Source organism: Zootoca vivipara, chromosome 2, assembly GCF_965207765.1.
Source record: "Zootoca vivipara chromosome 2, rZooViv2.hap1.1, whole genome shotgun sequence".
NCBI lineage: Eukaryota > Metazoa > Chordata > Lepidosauria > Squamata > Lacertidae > Zootoca > Zootoca vivipara.
Genome location: NC_142584.1, coordinates 116,831,825 through 116,852,234, shown reverse-complemented (window position 1 = coordinate 116,852,234; position 20,410 = coordinate 116,831,825). Strand labels below are relative to the sequence as shown.

The following is a 20,410-nucleotide window of genomic DNA, read 5'->3' as shown; positions in this document are numbered from 1 at the left end:
CTCATCTAAAATTACAAAATAATTATAAATAGACTGATTCCTTGTAATGGCTATGCTGCAGATCTTTAATAGATGTAAATGCTTTACTTGGTATTCTGCTGACATACATTAAGTATATTTTTCCAAAGAGTGTAGCCTCTCAGATCACCTTCTTCATGGACAAAAGGTCTCCCTCAGCCCCTGTCAGGAAGGCCAGAAATATTCTGGATATATGATAGCTCCTCTAATTGTTTCATTGTCCAAGACATTGCTATTTGTTTCTCTTTCCAGTTGTCATGAAGTCTGGGTTGATTCTGTTTTTACTGCGTTTAACCCCTTACGAATAAATGCTCATTAAAAAACATGTACAGTCGTACCTTGGTTCTCGAATGGAATTCGTTCCGGAATTCCGTTCGACTTCCAAAAATGTTCAAAAACCAAGGCGCAGCTTCCGATTGAACGTTCAGGTTACAAAGACCGTTCGCAAACTGGAACACTCACTTCTGGGTTTGCGACATTTGGGAGCCAAAGCTTTCGATAACTAAGCCGTTCGAAAACCAAGCTATGACTGTATAATAAACCTCAGGACTTTGTCAAGAAACCACAACAGGGTAGAAGGCTCATAATTTTTCCAGACAACCATGTAAAAGTTAGTGTGTTGATTGGACACCATCTCAGACTGCATGTTTCTTCACCTTCATGAAGGTTTCAAGTTTTATGCTTCTGAAATATCCAGACTAGGGGAGGGTTCTCGGTGAGATATATTTGTGCTGTGTGTGGTTCACCTCCTTTGCCCTAACCTCCAGCTCAAGGAACCTTCAGAAGGGAGTTGCTGCCAAGGTGCATGTGAAAAGGATCCCGGAGCTTTAGTAGAACACAAGCTTGACATGAGTCAACCGTGTGATGCAGCAGGAGTAAAAAATAAATTAATGCTATTCTAGCCTGCATCCACAGAATTAGTGTCAAGGGAAGTAATAGTACTACTCTTCTGCCTTGATCAGACCACATCTGAAAGGCTATCACATGGAAGAGAGAGCAATCACTTTATGACAGGAAGAGCTGTTGGACATTGGAACGGTTTCCTGGTCTCCCTTTGGAGGTTGTGCACTCTCCTTCCTTGGTGGAATTTAAGCAGAGTTTGGCTGGTACCTGCCATGGATGCTTTACGGAGATTCCTGCATTGCAGGGGGTTGGACTAGATGATCCTCTGGGTCCAATCCAACTCTGCAATTCTATTATTCTGATTCTAATGTTTATTCCTTTCAACATGCTTGTTTTATACATTTTAAGTAAGGATGTTGAGGTCAAATTATTGTGCATTTTAACATATATGGATGTATTTTATATAGGTGTAAGCCTCCTAAACACGACACTATTTATTTGTATAAGCGTCTGGGGACTTCTGCTTCAGTGTATCTGAAGAAGTGTGCATGCACACGAAAGCTCATACCTATGACAAGCTTAGTTGGTCTCTAAGGTGCTGCTGGAAGGAATTTTTTTTATTTTGTTTCGACTACGTCAGACCAACACGGCTACCTACCTGTAACTAGAACTATTTATTTGAGACATTGTAACTTGCTCATCAGCAAAATAGGCCCCCATGAGGGGAGAGGGACACGGTACCTGTTCAGAACTGGTTCTCCCTACAATGACAAGTTGGTACAGTTCAGGGAAAGGAGGTCAAGACCTGGTTACTTCTTTTTAGAATTATTTGCTGTATTTTAAAATAGTTATTCATATCCATATATTTTCACCATATGGAAGTTTAATGCCTCTTTAATCTCTTTAATGGTAAAGATGATATTTCTACGATCTCAGAGTCAGACTCTCAATTTAAAATAATAATAGCAGCAGCAGGAACAACAACAACATTGATGATGATTGTATGGTACTAAGGCTGCCCATGGTCACGGGATCCTGCATGGGGCACCTGCTGAAAAAGAGGATCGTGCACTCGGGGCCTGATCCTGCAGGGCTTTCCAGAGAAAATCGGGGCGCCTCTCGCGCTCCGCTCGGAGCAGCCAACAGTTTACTTCTGATCGGTTCCGCAAGGGTTAACCAGAGGCACAGAGCCGAGATTCCTAGAGCGGAAGGGGAGTCCGTCGCCTGAGGAGGAGCTTCCGCTTCCTGTCCCATGCCTGTCATTCCCGTGGCAGGCGGCTGCTTGGCCTGGAGGGGCTTCTGTCCTGATCCCGGAGGAACTTCTCCCGTTCTCCTCTCGCCCCCGGGTCAGATGCGGGGAAGGAGAGACGGAGAGGAGGAGGAGGGAAGAGCTGGGACTCCCATAGGGCAGGAGAAGAGGCTTCTCGGAGGAGGACGAAGGCAAGGCGGGCCCCGCGCACCTTAACCCGAGAGAGAGAAAAAGGTTTTTAAATAGAGAATCAAAAGTGTTCCTCTGCACTGATAATATTTCGTAGAAAAATGTCGGCCCCTCATAATGTATCTACTATTTTATTTTATTTTCAAAATATCTAAACCCTTTATCAGAAAAGTATTGAAGTGGCATACAGATTAAAATAAAGGTAGAGCACAGCTAAAATTCACAAACCCATGCAGAACTGTTATGCACAAAGGCTTCATTCCTCTCTGCGTCCCTCTTGCCTGCTGGGGATTTTCAAAAAATCCATTAGGTGTGGGCAATTTCTTTCAATCATAGTTTTCTCTGTGTGTCTCTCCCCCCCCCCCCCGTATTAAATTTAGTCACCCAGGCATTGACATCCGGCATTGACATTCGGCATTTTAGTGCAGATTTCTACTAATGAACACATAGCTTCCCTAATACGGTATTTATATCTGTCCTAATATAATGTATTTCTGTATATAATTTTTCCTAAAATCATGCTTTTCTATGTGCTCTTTCCCTTTATCACCTGGCAGGGCAAATCCAGATCTTTCTCCCTCTTTCCCTGCTACACTGTCTACTACAATTTTGACAGGTGGGTGACCTTGTGTTTCCTTGTACTCTAATAGACCTGGGGGGGGGCAAGGCACACCCTAAAACAATGGAAAATGTTATGCAGCTGTTCCTCATGTAACTTGGGATAATTTTACGTGGCTTGATTCTCTGTTTGAAATTTTCTGGATCCTATATCCTAGATACAAGATTTATCTCTTAATACCACTTATCTAAGGCCTGTAATTTCACTCTGGATTGGTAGCTGAGTTTTTTCGTCAGTTCAGTGGCTGTGTATTTTGGTGGAGTTCAGGCAGGCCTATGGAGAATTCAGCAACGGTTAAATTGTAGATAATTTTAATCTTGCCTATTCGTTTTCTGAGTAGACATAAGTTTAAAAGTTAAGTTGTATATTTATAAATCTACAACTCCAGAACCATCATTTGTATATGCTGTTGCTTATTTCTCCCTCATTCATACGTTTCCTCAATGTGTGATGTGCTGCTGATTTCTGTTTGATAATCTTTTGCTCATACCTTTCATAAGTTCAAAGGCTTTTACTGGTCTTCTGTTGAGGTATTTAAAATAAATCTCTCCAAAAACTCTTTAGCTTCTCAGGTCCTGTTTGATTGCCACAGTCTTGCTCATTTTGACAAATTAAGAATGTCATTTTGAGTGACCACCACTTCCTTTTCACAGGCTGTGCAATGGCATTGGAGCAACACTGTGGATCCCTCCTGCTTTACCCTGGAGAGGAAGCAACCACCATGCTTAGAGTTGGTCTCTAAGGTGCTACTGGAAGGAATTTCTTTATTTTGTTTCGACTACGGCAGACCAACACGGCTACCTACCTGTAACTAGAACCATGCGTCCAGTTGAGGTAGGAGAAAGGTCATCAGGTAGAGATGTTGGGGATAGCGGGAGTGCGTCCTTCCTTGTAAGAGAGGGCCTGACTCTTATCCCTGTGCTTCTGAGGGTGCCGCCTGAGGAAGTGGGTTGGCTTGACTGAGTTTTGCTCATGAAACCTCGAACATGACCTAAGAAGAGCCTAGCTGGTGGATCAGGCCATTAACCCACCTAGTCCAGCATCCTATTCCCACAGTGACCAGGGGATGCCTCTGGGAAATTAGCAACCAGGAGCTGAGCACCACATGCCTCTTCAGGTGCTTCCCAGGAACTGCCCAAAGCAAGAGCAGGCAGCACACGGTCATCATAGCTGATAGTCAATCATAACCTTATCTGCTACGAATTTGCCTAGTTCTCTTTTAATTTTGTGGCTATTACTGCATGTTGCGTTAGTGAATTGCAGAGTTTAACATTGTGGAGAAGTGGTTCCTTTAGTTTGCCCTTAATCTGTGCACAATTAGCTCCATTGGACAGCCTGGGACTACAGTATCATCCTAGATGGAGAAACACCTCCCTGTCTCCCATTTCCCCATCCTTTGCATACCTCTGTACATCTCTTATCATGTTCCTTCTGAAGCACTTTTGTTCCAAATTAGAAACTCCTCATATATCTCCAACCCCTTGATTATTTTCTTTGTCCCCCAACATTTTCTGGCTCTACAAATTATTACCGTACAGTTTTCTAAGGAGACCTGCACCATCTGCATGATGTATATCTGCATGGTGATATTGGCAGCTTTATTTTGAATCACTTTACCAATGCTCTCTAACCATTTCCCAACTTCCACACACTGTGCCAATTTCTTTACTGAGCTATCTGTCTCTCCTGCTCATTCATCACCGACTCGGATCCCATGAGTAGTCTAGTTAAATTAGAATCATTTTTCTTGAATGTGCATTACTTAAACTTGCTTACAAGTTTGAATTACAGTTGTACCTTGGTTGCCGAACGCCTGGGAACTCCCAAACGATTGAAAACCAGTAGTGAGTGTTCCGGTTTTTGAATGATTTTCAGAAACTGAATGTCCAGCGCTGCTCCTGCAGCCAATTGGAAGTTGCACCTTGGTTTTCGAATGGTTCTGGGAGTTGAACGGACTCCTGGAATGCATTCTGTTCGAGAACCAAGGTATGACTACTTGCTTAAACACCTTGAATTACGTTTGCTGTTCAGTGTTCAATTCAATTTGAAGACGTCCTGTTGGAGCTCTCCGCAATACTCTCTTGTGAACAGTTGGGTGCCATCAGCAAACTTGGCTACCTAACTGCTCAGCACTGACTCCAGGTCATATATAAGCTATTTTAAAAGCACTCATCCCAATACTGATCCTTAGGGGCCTTCACTTCTAGCATCCCTTCCTTGTGAGAGTTGGCCATTTCTTCCCATTCTCCTCTTTCTGTTCTTTAAGCAGTTGCTGATCCATAAGGCGGGCTCTCTTCTTATTCCATGACTCACCAAGACGTTGGTGAGGGACTGTACTAAAAGAATTTGGGTGCGCTGTCAAAAAAATCAAATGGCTCGTCAGTCACCCTTGCAGAAGCCATGCTGCTTCTGCTTCAGCAAGGCTTGTTCTACTATACATTTGGTTATGTTGTTGTCTTTAATAATGTTCCCCATCAGTTTTCCTGAAAGAGACCTTAATCCAGGCATCCCCAGACTTCGGCCCTCCAGATGTTTTGGACTACAATTCCCATCTTCCCCAACCACTGGTCCTGTTAGCTAGGGATCATGGGAGTTGTAGGCCAAAACATCTGGAGGGCCGCAGTTTGGGGGTGCCTGCAACTAAACTGGTTTCTGGAAACTTTTTTTAAAAAATGTCACTACCTTTGCTTCCCTCTTGAAGGACAGGAAGATGGGCAATCTCACATACAAGTTACACGTTATTGTTAGAAGATTTGACTTCTTTAAGAACTAATGCAGTGTTTCTCAAATTTGGGTCCTTAGCTGTTGTTGGACTGCAGTTCCCATCATCCCTAGCTAGCATGACCAGTCCTCAGGGATGGTAGGAGCTGTAGTCCAACAAAAGCTGCAGACCCAAAATTGAAAAACACTGAGCTAATGGGTAGATGCAACATGCATTTGTTGGTCTCTGAACACTAAAGGTAGAATCCCCAGTTGCTCCGTCTCCCATTGCAGTGGGAGTGGAGGAGAGATGCTGCCCCACATCTTGCCTTTTGAGTATCTCAAGGAAGGGTTTGTGTTTTTTTTTCTTCCAGGGATCAGAGAGCTTCGAAGAGCTGTTCTTGAATTTCACCAACGAGGAATGGGCCTTGCTGGATCCATACCAGAGAGCTCTGTATGAGGAGGTCATGCTGGAGATTCATGAGATGGTGGCGTCTCTGGGTAAATATCCCTTTTCCCCTTAATCAGTAACTATGGGAGGTATAAATTCCTGTTGGTGGTACTATCAATTAGCTCACTAGAAAGAGTGTTGGGATTTTCATCTGGACAAAAGAACATTTGAAGAACCATGCAAATGCCTATGTAGTCCACAATTTGGTTCTCACAGTAGCCAACCAGGTGCTCAGAGGAAGCCCAAAAGCAGGACATGCATCTGATATAGGCATTAAAGAGTGGACACATTGGCTATGAGGTACTTATGCAAATCCCTGCAAATCTGATTTTGCCCCTGAGCATACCATGCTGAACCACAATTCTGAATCATCCTACTTGTCCCTGGCCATGCTTGCTGGGGCTGAAGGGTGCTGCAGTTTAGCAGCATCCTAAGACACTCAAAAGGGACCCAGGTGGCCCTGTGGGTTAAACCACAGAGTCTAGGGCTTGCTGATCAGAAGGTCGGCAGTTTGAATCCCTGCAACGGGGTGAGCTCCCGTTGCTCGGTCCCAGCTCCTGCCCACCTAGCAGTTCGAAAGCACATCAAAAGTGCAAGTAGATAAATAGGAACCGCTCCGGCGGGAAGGTAAACGGCGTTTTCGTGCGCTGCTCTGGTTCGCCAGAAGCAGCTTTGTCATGCTGGCCACACGACCCAGAAGCTGTCTGTGGACAAACGCCGGCTCCCTTGGCCTATAGAGCGAGATGAGCGCCACAACCCCAGAGTCGGACATGACTGGACCTGATGGTCAGGGGCCCCTTTACCTTAAGACACTCAAAGGTTCTTCACTCTTGCCATAAAGACCAGACCATTTGTGTGTGGTTTTTTAAAGTCTCTAGTCCAGTGGTGGCGAACCTTTTAGAGAAAGAGTCACATTTTGGGTTCTGGAAGGGATTTTTCCTTCCAGTAGGACTGATTAGTTTCCTTCCGGTATTTCCCCAAAGTGTGCAGCTTGGCTCACTTTCTTGTGTTGCCCTCTGCAGGCATTTGCTCTGCAGGCCCATTTTGGTGGTGCTCCTAGCACAGTGATGGTGAACCTTTTAGAGACCGAGTGCCCAAACTGCAACCCAAAACCCACTTATTTCTCGCAAAGTGCCAACACGGCAATTTAACCTGAATACTGAGGGTTGAGTTTAGAAAAAACAACTCATACATTAGGGTTAATGTAACCCAGGCATCCCCAAACTTCGGCCCTCCAGATGTTTTGGACTACATTTCCCATCTTCCCCAACCACTGATCCTGTTAGCGAGGGATCATGGGAGTTGTAGGCCAAAACATCTGGAGGGCCGCAGTTTGGGGATGCCTGAGTAACCCGTTCCATTGATATATAATTTTGTGTAATAATTCAGTGCTTTTTCCCCTTTTAAAATGCTTAGGGATACTATCATTTTCACTCAGGAAAATTACCATCGGGGAAAATAAATACAGTTCTAATTGGGGATAATAAATACAGTGAATTTCTTCTCCCTTTAAATTCATAAAATGTTTAGGGGTATGCGCCCCTTTGCATCCCCACCGAAAAAAGCACTGGTGTTACTCCAACACCATGGCTCATCCAACTATGGCTCATAGTGTTATGAGCCATCAAACGTTGGAAATACACTTTTCCCATAAGGTTCACTGGGGGGCTGTACTAAGAGCCACTAAGAGCTTTTGGGGGGATTGTCCACAGTTGTTGAGCTTTTGGGGGTGTTATCCAGAGTTGTTGAGCTTTTAGGGGGATTTATCATAAGTTGCTGAGCTTTGGGGGGGGGATTTATTTATTGAGGTCTTTAAGCGGAGGCTTGACAGCCATCTGTCAGGAATGCTTTGATGGTGTTTCCTGCTTGGCAGGGGATTGGACTGGATGGCCCTTGTAGTCTCTTCCAACTCTATGATTCTATTCTATGATTCTATCAAGAGTTGTTGAGCTTTGGTTGAGAAAATCGCTCGCCAGCATCACAGACTTACACCAATCGTCTCTACCGCAATGGCAGCCAATCAGAAACAGCCCTTGACACAGCCACCAATCACACGCACTATCGCTGCAGAGAAGCTCCTGCTCCCATCTTTCAGGAGCCCAGAGGAGGCGGAGAGCGCAGTCCGCCTACACCAGGGGCAGCGCTCCTCCCTCACAGCCCGGAGCAGGAGGTGTGGCGGGCGAGTTGCGTGCGTGTCCCTTCTATGCACTCCCATAGATCTGTCACTTCCCCACTTGCCTCCCCCTTTCTGTGCCAGCTGGTTGGCTAGCGCGCAACTCCACCCACTGCTGTGCGCTCTGGAGCGTTTCCCACCCGCAGTAGCATGGGGGGGGCACCGCCCACTTTGCCTACACCCAGCAACGGCCCTGCTTTGGTGACGGCGTGCATTCCCACAGAGAGGGCTCTGAGTGCCGCCACTAGCACGCATGCCAAAGCTTTGCGATCCCTGCTCTTGTCCCTATGGCAAGAGCAGGAAGGGCTGGCAACTTTAAAAACCTCTTTATTCTGTTTCTGAGTTTAAGAGAAGGAAGGGTGGGCGTTGTAAGAATTTTAAGGTTTTATATATATATTAACTGTCCATAAACATGTACATGAATGTACAGGCACATGTCTGAAGCAGCACAGGAAGACAGGCCTGACTGACACCATTTTGACTCTCTCTGACCAGGTGTTCTTCTGCAAGCAAGAAGGGCGGTGGGGGAAACCTTCTCATTGTCTCAGGAATTAAAGTGATAATTCCTGGCATCCTGAAACCTGAGTGCCAGACAAAAGGATGTGATTAACTTGGCTGGGAAACAGGGAAATGTAAATCTCTCCCCCCCCCCACTTGATTAGGTTTTGGGGGCAGGGGGCAGGGTCCAGGATGCTCAGATTACTGCCGCCAGACTTCCCCCTTTCATGATGTATCTATGATGAATTTAGGGAGTGCGGTCTTGGGCTATACCCCTTCTGTGACGTATGGGTCATGCTTCTGGAGGGTGGGCTGAAACCAATTTCAAATTTCTATTTAAGGGCAGGACACCTTTGTTTGGGGTTTCTTCCTTGTTCTCCTGCGTGAGGGGAAGGATCCTGTTGCAACAGCAAAAATAAAGGCTTTGCTTCTCAAAATTCTCTGGTTGGCCTCTGTTATATTCTCCAACCGATGGAGAACTCAATAAGGGCTCTTGTGTACCCCATAAGGGAAGATTTTTGCTTATAACATGGGCTACCGCTTCGATGAGGAGGATGTTCTTGGGATGGTGTAAAATATAAAAATAAATAAATACACAAGCAGATTCAAGGCCACATTAAATTCCAGTATGAGCAGATGTGCATTTTATCAGGTTTTCTTTTGAATCCACCAGGAGATGTTTGGAGGTTCCGGATTGAGGGGGACCCACCAGAAGTGCCACCTGAAGAAGCCGAGGAGCAGGAGGAGCAATGGAAGCTGTGGATTCAAGATGTTACCAACATACAAGAGGGGAACGAAACGCAAAATGCGGGGAGGGAATCCACTGCTTCTCAGATTAACGAAAGCCAGATAACTCACACCGGAGAGGAACCTTATGAATGTTTGGAGCATGGAAGGAACTTCAATTGCATAGACTACCTTACTTTTCAGGAAAGATGTAATACAGCAGAAAAACCATATAAATGCTGGGTGTGCGGAAAGGGCTTCCGTCAAAGTGGTCACCTTAGTTTGCATCAAAGAACTCATACGGGTGAGAAACCTTATCAGTGCAGGGAGTGTGGAGAGAGCTTTAGGCACAGTGACTCCCTCATAAAGCATCAGAGAATTCATACAGGGGACAAACCTTATCAATGTTTGGAGTGTGGAAGGAGCTTCAGGCAGAATATCCACCTCACTAGACACAGAAGAATTCATACAGGGGAGAAACCTTATAAATGTTTGGAATGTGGTAAGAGCTTTATTCAGTGTAGTGTGCTCACGAGACATAAAAGAACTCATACAGGGGAGAAGCCTTATAGATGTTTGGAGTGTGGAAAGAGCTTCAGTGCTAATTGGTCCCTTTCTAAGCATAGAAGAACTCATACAGGGGAAAAACCTTATAAATGTATGGTGTGTGACAAGAGCTTCAGTTGGAGTGGTCACCTTACTCAGCACCTAAGAACTCATACCAGGGAGAAACCTTATAATTGCTTGGAGTGTGGAGAGAGCTTCAGTCATAGAGGTTCCCTTAACTCACATCAAATAATTCATAGAAGGGAAACACCTGAAGCTTGGAAGGTGGAAATATATTCAGTGATCTCAAGAGCTCCTGCAGAGAGCAAATGAAAGATTCTACTCAGTGTTAGAATTCCCTTCCTTATCACCAGCTTTTACAATAGACCCTTGCTGCTTCTGAAGCCTTTCGATCCCAGTATGCCTTCCATTTTAGAGGGGAAAGGGGCTTTTGCTTTCAACCTGCTTTTTCAGCATGGAAGCAGTTTGTGGCCTTTCTTCTGCAAGCCAGTGTGGGTATTCGAGTGGGGGTTAGGATGGATAGTGGAAGATATATAGGGAGGTTCAGTGCCACCCGTGAGGCAAGAGGTGGATTCGTGGTCGTAGAGGAGAGCCAAGATGAAGGCAGGCAAAGAGTTGCAGGAAGGCTCCAAAGTGGAAGAGAAGGTCCCAGAAAGAGTCCTGCCATTGGACTCTCCTCAATCCCCTCACCCACTGCCTCCACTTACAACGAGGGGCATAAAGCAACAGCTACAAGGACCACCTCTTTCCATATGAACCTACCTGGACCCTGAGGTCATCTTCTGAGACCCTTCTTCATGTGCCTCCTCCATGAGAGGCCTGGAGGAAGCAACACGATAACAGGGCCTTTTCTGCAGCGGCTCCCCATTTGTGGAATACTTTCCTCAGGGAGGTTCAACTGGCGCCTTCATTATACACCTTTAGGCACCAGGCAAAAGCTCTTTAACCAGGCCTCAGGCTGATTGACATCCAATCCCCTTTTAAAATGTGGTTTTTTGGGGGGTGGGGTGGGGTTTTTGTTTTAAATATATATATTGTGTTTTTATAGTGTGATTTTATCCCATGAGCTGTCTTGAGACCTGCGTGTATAGGGCAGTATACATATTTAATAAAATGTTGAGTGTAATAATAAATAATAATACCTGGAGCTGTCACACAGGAGAAGTCGCCGGTTGCTTGTGCACACCAGATCATGCATGTTGGTTTAATTTGATAAATGAGTGCTGTTGCACTAATTTCTTGGTCCCTGTCTTGAGCCAGCACTTTCCCCCACATCCAGATGTTGAGAGATAGAGCACCAGGTGCACTGCGTAACCTAGCAACAGTCAGAGGCCAGATGTCTGCCTCCCGACTCATTCATCCTTTATCTCAGGAATGTACGCATGTGTATTACTACATTGCATTCAGGTGGGGACAAGCTATGAGAGTCTATGAGCGGCTGTATCAAAGTAAAATTATAAAAAAATGTATACATAGAAAGCATACCTGAGCCCCTTAAAGAGGCCAAGAATCTCTAAAATTCTGCAAGTTAAATGTCAAAAGCATTGGTGAAAATAAATATTGCTGCCTCCTCAAAGTAGCCTCCTTTGGTGATGGGAGCCACCACAAAAGTCCCATGCTTGCCACTCCTCTGCACCTCGCTTGGAGGAACGCAGAGTGAGGAGGACCTCAGATGTTGAATGCAGGTTGTGGGCTAATTCCTGAAGGAAGGTTTTATATGCTCAGAGCATTATGCACCAGTTGGCAATCTGGCCGCCAGTTGCTGCAGCACCTGTAGTTTCTGAGCCTTCTTCACAAAGGGTCTCACGTATAATGTATTGCAGAAATCTAGTCAAGAGGTAGGTAGGAGAACCTGAGGTCTCTTGTGGGCATGTGCCACTGGTATATGTTGGCCCCTATTCGCGCACCTTTCTTTATTTTTTAACACTAGCCGAAGTGTTCCATGTATCCCTTGCTGATGTAACCGAGTGCTTTGCCAATAAAGAACTGAACTTCCTATTGTTTGTGCACATTGGCCTGGGCTCTGGATTATGAACAGAACATTATTTAATTAATAATAATAAAAACTTGGAAGAGATTTATTAAGCCGGAACGTTTGCAGAGGAAGGCAACCAGGATGATGAAGGGTTTGGAAAACAAGCCCTATGAGGAGCGTGTGAAGGAGTTGGGTATGTTTAACTGGGAAAAGAGAATGAGAGGAGATATGATAGCCATCTTTAAATATCTCAAGGCCTGTCACATGGAAGAGGGAAGAAGCTTGTTTTCTCCTACTCTGGAGGGTAGGACTCAAATCAATAGCTTCAAGTTACAAGAAGGGATTATCGACTAAACATTCAGAAAAACCTTTTGATGGTATGGGCTGCTCGACATTGGAATGGTCTCCCTCAGGAGGTGGTGGACTGTCCTTCCTTGGAGGATTTTAAGTAGAGGTTGGATGGCCACTTGTCATAGATGCTTTAGCTGAGATTCCTGCATTGTAGGGGGATGGACTAGATGACCCTTGGGTCCCTTTCCAGCTATACAGTTCTGAGATTCTGATTTTAATGCTCTTGCCTTTCAACTTGCTTCTTTTATTGTGGATTTGAACTACCGTATGTTGAGATCAAACTGTTATTGTGCATTTTATGACAAGCTGTCACAGAGCAGGGGAGGGAGGTGAAGAACTGGTTGACCCTTTTTTATGATTATTTGGTATATTTTAAAATGGTTATTCATATCTTTATATTTTGACCATATGGGAGTTTAATGCCTCTTTAATCTCTTTAATGGTAAAGATTATCCTTTCTACGATCGCAGACACTCAGTTATGGGGAAAGGCGGGACATTTATAAATAAAATAGTAATAGTAATAATATTGATGATGATTCTATGACACTAAGGTTGCCCATAGGCACCGGATCCTGCATGGAGCACCTGCTGGAGGAGAGGATTCCGCCAGACTTCCCTTCCGCTCCGCAAGGGTTAACCAGGGCCACAGGGCTGAGATTCCTAGAGCGGAAGGGGAGGCCTTCGCAAGAGGAGGAGCTTCCGCTTCCTGTCCCGAGCCTGTTCTTCCTTTCAGTGTTGTCATAGGAACGCAGCTGCTTGGCCTGGAGGGGCCTCTGCCTTCGTCGCGGAGGATCTTCTCCATGTTCTAAGGCTGCCTCTCCTGCCACCTCCTGGTCAGATGTGGGAAGGGATGGAGGAGGGAATTGCTGCTGGGACTTCTTCCATAGGGCAGAATAGGGGCTTCCTCAAGGCCAGGCGGACCCCGCGCAGCTCAAGCGGGGGAAAAAGTTTTTTTTAGTAGGCCCTGATACTCAGCGCTGAAAATATTTCATTTTGAAATCAATTAATTAATTGCCAGTCCTTAAGAATGTACCCTGGACAGCTGCAGCTGTAGTTATTTTATATTATTTTCAATATTTCTAAACCGCTTCATAAAAAAAAGTCTTCCAAGCGGATCGCAGATAAAATTAAAAGAGAAAATGCAGCTAAAACCCACAGAACCCCGTGGAAACCGATATGCCTAAAGCCATCATTTCTATATACAGTGGTACCTCGGGTTACAGACGCTTCAGGTTACAGACTCTGCTAACTCCGAAATAGTACCTCGGGTTAAGAACTTTGATTCAGGATGAGAACAGAAATTGCGTGGCAGCGGGAGGCCCCATTAGCTAAAGTGGTCCCTCAGGTTAAGAACAATTTCAGGTTAAGAACGGACCTCTAGAACAAATTAAGTTCTTAACCCGAGGTACCACTGTATATATAAAAGATAGCTAAATATTAAATCCAGGTGGATCACATTTTGTCAAAACTCTCCCCTATGACATGTCCATCTTGGGTGGCCTTGCACGGCATAGCTCATAGCCCCTTCGCTAACACAAAGCAGTGATCCTTGAAGGAGGTGTTAAATGTAAAAAGGTAAAGGTACCCCTGACCATTAGATCCAGTCGTGGACAACTCTAGGATTGCAGAGCTCATCTCGCTTTATAGGCTGAGGGAGCTGGCGTTTCTCCGCAGACAGCTGGCCAGCATGACTAAGCCGCTTCTGGTGAACCAGAGCAGCACACGGAAACACCGTTTACCTTCCTGCCGGAGCGGTAGCTTTTTATCTACTTGCACTTTGACGTGCTATCGAACTGCTAGGTGGGCAGGAGCTGGGACCGAACAATGGGAGCTCACCCCATTGCAGGGATTTGAACAGCCGACCTTCTGATCGGCAAGCCCTAGGCTCTGTGATTTAGACCACAGCGCCACCCGTGTCCCAGGTGTTAAATGTAGTTACCCCAATTTTCATGTTTTATTAAAAGAAAGGTCCTTATAAAAAGAAATGATCTCCATATAGGCTGCTCCTTATTTCTCCCTCTTTTTCCCACATTTCTGCAATGTGTAACATGCCACTGGTTTCTTGTTCATAATATTACTGTCAGACCTTTCGTAATTTAAACTGCATTTGCTGGTCTTCTGTTGATGTATTTGAAATACATCTTTTCAAACACTCTTTAGCCTCTCAGGTCCTGTTTGGTCACCACACTCTTGTGGGCAATTAGGAACTTCCTTTTCACTGTTTTCATGAGTTCTTAGGCCGCCATCTTCCCATTCACAGGATGTGCAATGGCATCAGAACAAGACTCTGGACCCACCCTACGATACCCTGGAGAGGAAGTGATCACCATGCGTCCAGCTGAGGTAAGGGAAAGATCATTGGGGAGAGATTTGGGGGATAGCTGGAGTGAGTCCATCCTTGGAGGGATCACACTCTTACCCGTGTGCTTTTGAGGCGGCTGCCTCTGAGGAAGTGGGCTGGCTCGAGACCATAAACATGACACCATAAACATGACCTAAGGAAAGCCTAGCTGGTGGATCAGGCCTTTAGCCCACCTAGTCCAGCATCCTATTCCAACAGATACCTAACTAGATGCTTGTGGGAAATTTGCAACCAGGAGCTGAACGCAACAGCACTCTTCAGGTGATTCCCTAGAAGTGGCAGTGAGGAGTATACTGCCCATAACAAGTGGAGGCAGTGCTCAGCGATCATGGCTGGTGGTCTTAACCTTATCTGCTATGAATTTGTCCAGTTCTCTTTTAATTTGGCAGCCGTTTCTGCATGTTGTTGTAGTGAACTGCAGAGTTTAATGGTGTGAAGAAGTGCTTTCTGTTGTTTGTCCTTAATCTGCCTACATTTAACTTAATTGAACGGTCCTGGACTTCAGTATCACCCTAGAGGAAGAAATACCTTCCTCTAGCCTGTTTCTCCACACCATGCTATTATATTCCTTCTTTAGCCCCTTTGCTGTAAATTAGAAAAATCCTCATAGGGGAGTTTCTAAAATCCCTTGATTATTTTGTTGGTTCTTTTCCCAACGTTTTCTGGCTCTACGATACAATTTTAGAGGACAGCCGGTTGGAACTATACACTATTCTAAAGACAGCTGCACCATTTGTATACTAGCACTACGATATTGGTAGCTTTATTTGGAATCTTCTTTAAGAACTAATGGGTAGATGCCATTTGCATTTGTTTATTTTCTAAACACCGAAGGTAAAGAAACCCACACTTGCTCACTGTCCAATTGGATTGGAGGGTACATTGTTGCCTCACCTTTCCCTGAAGGTTATATGAGGAAGGGAATTGATTTCTTCTAGGGATTGGTGAACACTGAGGAGGTCTCCTTCAGTTTTACTGATGAGGAATGGGCCCTGCTGGATCCAGGACAGAGAGCTCTGTATGAGGAGGTCATGCTAGAGATTCATGAGATGGTGGTATCTGTAGGTAAGGATGCTTTTTTATTTTTACCTTAAGGTCTATAGCTTCAACATGCCCACAATTCACTAACGTGATTATTTATTATATTTTAAATCTTATTTATTTATTTATTGGTTTCTCTTGCATCAGGAAATGCTGAATTTAGGAGGGAGAAGAGTGGGCTGCCACTTGGATGAGGACATTTTGTAAATAGACTCCCTGAATTGTAGACCTTGAAGGGTTCTCCAGGGTAATCTATTCCAACCCTCTACAAAGCAGGGGCCACAGCTCAAGTATTCCTGACAGGTGGCCCCTACACTCTGTTTAGAAATCTCCAATAAAGGAGAGATCACCACCTTACGAGGGAGGTGAACAGCTGTCTCCAGGCTGCTGGGAATGGTAGTTCTGTGAGGTCCAGGTCCGGACAACCCTAGCAAGGGATCTGAACCTGCTCTCTGTCCCCAGGGAACTGAGCATACACAGGAGGTGTTTGTGGGAGAGGGAGAGATCTTTGAGCCCATTGGGGAAATAGTAGTTGATGCAAAATAAAAAAGAGAGACACAAGCAACTTCAAGTCCACATTAAGCTCCAATGTGGCTGAGGCCTTATACAGACAGGCTTTTATAAAATGCAGCATTTCACTAGCTTTCCTTTTGATCCACCAGGAGATGTTTGGGGGATCCGCATTAAGGGGGAACCATCAGAAGTGGCACCAGAAAGAGCTGAAGAGCAGGAGGAACAACAGAAACTGGGGGTTCAAGTTGGAACCAACAGTCAACAAAAACCGTATGAATGCCGGGAGTATGGAAAAAGCTTCGTTCACAGTGAGTCCCTCACTAAGCAGGAAAGCACTCATATGGGGGACAAGCCTTATAAATGTTTGGAGTGTGGAAAGAGCTTCAATAAAAGTAGCCAGCTCACTACCCATCAAAGAATTCACACAGGGGAGAAACCTTATGAATGTTTGGAGTGTGGAAAGAAATTCAGTCACAAATACTCCCTTACTTTGCATCAAAGAACTCATACAGGCAGAAACCCTTATAAATGTCTGGAATGCGGACATAACTTCAATAGGAGAGGCCAGCTCACTATACATGAAAGAACTCATACAGGGGAGAAACCTTATAGATGCTGGGAGTGTGGAAAGAGCTTCTTTGACAGTAGCTCTCTTACCTCTCATCAAAGAATTCATACAGGAGAAAAACCTTACAAGTGTTTGGAATGTGGAAAGAGCTTCGTTCGGAGGAGCCACCTCACAAGACATAAAAGAACTCATACAGGGGGGAAACTTTATAGATGCTGCGAGTGTGGAAAGAAATTCAGTCACAGTGACAACCTGACTAAGCATCAAAGAATTCACACAGGGGAGGAACCTCATGCATGTTTGGAGTGTGGAAAGAGCTTTCGTTACGCTGCATCCCTTACCCTTCATCAAAGAACTCATACTGAGGAAAAGCCTTATAAATGCTGCGAGTGTGGAAAGAGCTTCAGGGAAAGAAGCCACCTTCGTTCGCATCAAATAACTCATACGGGGGGGAAACCTCATGAATGTTTGCAGTGTGGAAAGACATACCGGCACAATAGCTCTCTTACCTCGCATCAAAGAACTCACACAGGGGAAAAACCTTATAAATGCTGCGAGTGTGGAAAGAGCTTCAATAAAAGTGGCCAGCTCACTACCCATCAAAGAATTCACACAGGGGAGAAACCTTATGAATGTTTGGAGTGTGGAAGGAACTTCAGTCACAAATATTCCCTTACTTTGCATCAAATAACTCATTCAGGCATAAAGCCTTATAAATGTCTGGAATGTGGACAGAACTTCAGTAGGAGAGGCCAGCTCATTATACATGAAAGAGCTCATACAGGGGAGAAACCTTATAGATGCTGGGAGTGTGGAAAGAACTTCTTTGACAGTAGCTCTCTCATCTCTCATCAAAGAATTCATACAGGGGAGAAACCTTACAAGTGTTTGGAATGTGGAAAGAGCTTCGTTCGGAGGAGCCACCTCACAAGACATAAAAGAACCCATACAGGGGGAAAACTTTATAGATGCTGCGAGTGCGGAAAGAAATTCAGTCACAGTGACAACCTGACTAAGCATCAAAGAACTCATACGGGGGGGAAACCTCATGAATGTTTGCAGTGTGGAAAGACATACCGGCACAGTAGCTCTCTTACCGCGCATCAAAGAACTCATACAGGGGAAAAACCTTATAAATGCTGCGAGTGTGGAAAGAGCTTCATTGACAGTAGCTCTCTTAGCTCACATCAAAGAATTCATACAGGGGGGAAACCTTATAAGTGCTGTGAGTGTGGAAAGAGTTTCAGTCAGAGTGGCCCCTTTAATCGGCATCTAAGAACTCATACAGGGGGAAAAACCATATAAACGTTTGGAGTGCAAGAAGAGCTTTAATCAGAGTAGCAAACTTACTAAACATAAGAGCTTTGGCAGCAGAACCTACCTGACTAGACCTCAAAGAATTCAAATAGGGGAAACATCTTAGAAAGTGTTGGAGTGTAGAAAGATCTTCAGTCATATCAAGAGATCCTACAGGGAGCATATGAAAGTGCTGAGTGCTAGAATTGGCTTCTGAATCTTTAATTTTAATTTTCCTTAACTCTGTTTTTTCGTAATTGGCTTTTTTTTTTTGCCTTCCATTTTGGATGAGAAGCCTGCCTCTTCAGTATAGAGGCAATTTGTGTCCCTTCTCCTTTAAGCCAGTGTGCGGTACTGCCAAGAGTCCTAAGATTGCTCTCTCTTCTAAATTTCTTATTTTCCCAGTGCATTTCACCATTTATTCATATTCCATTAATTTAAAAAGATATAAAATAAATAAACGCAGAAGAGAGGGGCGGGAAGTCGAAGGGAAGGGAAATTAGATTTGTAAAGTCTTTGTTTTTGTGGCTAAAAAGTTTGTAAAAGTTGAAAGTTAAAAATAAAATTTAGTTAAAAAAAAAGAGTCCAGACATTGGGCAGGAGGACAGGGTAAAAATGCAGGGGAACAGGCCATCAATTGGTGGTGTCTCCCATCCTTGAAGCAGGAGATAGGCAGTGGTAGAGGAGCAGTTTGGGGAATCATAGGTGGAGAGGAATTTCAAGGAGGCTCAGAGGTGCAAGATAAAGTCCCAGATAGAGTCCAGCCATAAAACTCTCCTCCATCCCCTCCCACATTTACTCCTCCCTTCATCTCGGGTATCTCGAGGCCTGCAGAGGCAGGTATAAAAGTCAAGACTGCATTGCATTCAGGAGGGGAGAGTCTGAGCGGCTATAATGTTTTGCACAGCAGTGTGAGCCAGCGTGGAAAATGCTAGTGGATCTCACTTGTATATTTGTTTCTTTAATTCAGAAGAAATGTCTGATAGTTGTTAGTGTGTTTATCTTTGTCCTGTGTTTTGAGACAATAAACACTTCATACTTTAAACGTAACCGCGTGGGAAATGAGTTTTTCTCTTAACGGGAAATTGGGGGAAGCTGGCTACGGGGAATCCTCCGATGTTCTGCTGCATACTCTGCTGACCACACTCTTATCACTGGCACATTCTGGAGAGTGTCATCCACAAAGTGCCTTGAAGGCAGGGCCCCTTCCATTCAGCATTGTCTGTGGAGATGAATTAACTCAGCCCCACTTTGCAGAGGACTGGAAACCCACCACTTTGGAGGTGCCTGCATGTATCTCTCAAGGTCCATTCCCACCAAGATCCCCAGGATGGTGGGCTCCCCCCAGACTCGCTTGCCTAAGCCCCCCAGAGGGGGGGAAAGGGAGGGATCTTCTTCCAAATTTACCATTATTGGGCAAAGTGACTGAGCGAGTGGTTGCTGAACAACTCCAGGCACGCCTGGAAGAAGCGGACCACTTGGATCCCTTCCAGTTGGGATTCAGGCCTCATCATGGGACTGAAACTGCCTTGGTCGCACTGGTTGATGATCTCTGGCGGGCTAGAGACAAAGGCGAGAGCTGTTTCCTAGTTCTGCTGGATTCTATGATTACCAGTAATTGTGGCCAACTGATGTCTGTTTTGGCTTAACGTATCTGCTGTTTTATTCCTTCTGCTTCCTGAATTTTTTGCGCCTGGGTTCCACACTTAAATTTAAACCCAGCAATATGGAAAGTTTGGCCAGCACTAGTAAAAAGTGAAACAGGGCAATCCCCACTTGTGCGCAATCAGCAGACGTGCTCCCGTTTACACACATGCCAAAGACACCTGGCACTAAAAAGGGGGTTGGGATGGAATGGAGGAATTCCCATTTACCTGAGACAGTGGGGTTTCCCTATCGCACGGGGTAATGCAATAAGAACTTGGTGGGTCACGGCAGCCGTAAACTCAAAAATATTGAAAATCACTGCCACTGGCTGGGCAGCTATTTTTCCAAATGATAGTTTAATCATAGTTCCACAGGCGACAGTATCTCTTAACCTCCAGATTCCAGCATCGTCTTATTTTGGTATTCTGTCTTTCTTTTACGAAAATGAAAATAAATGAAAACCGCCGACCTTCTGATCAGCAAGCCCTAGGCTCAGTGGTTTAACCACAGCGCCACCTGGGTCCCAATTATATAGTTGTAAACCACCTAAATGACATATTCTTTATTTACTTCGAGCCTTTGCAACCTTGCACCTCAGCCAAAAAGGCTCCCAGAGTGGAAA

The 20,410-nt window shown here is 44.9% G+C and overlaps 1 protein-coding gene across 1 annotated transcript; it reads left to right on the top strand.

Moving 5' to 3' along the window:
- Positions 1 to 36: 36 nt before the first annotated feature.
- LOC132591125 (uncharacterized) lies at positions 37 to 19,155 on the top strand. The gene is given in 11 exon segments (XM_088662522.1): positions 37 to 2,344; positions 2,857 to 2,915; positions 3,572 to 3,752; positions 5,993 to 6,119; positions 9,414 to 9,968; positions 11,964 to 11,977; positions 13,026 to 13,194; positions 14,622 to 14,704; positions 15,662 to 15,788; positions 16,427 to 18,132; positions 18,134 to 19,155. Coding segments are annotated over 9 exon segments (2,931 nt in total). The 5' UTR covers positions 37 to 2,344; positions 2,857 to 2,915; positions 3,572 to 3,737; the 3' UTR covers positions 18,269 to 19,155.
- Positions 19,156 to 20,410: the final 1,255 nt, after the last annotated feature.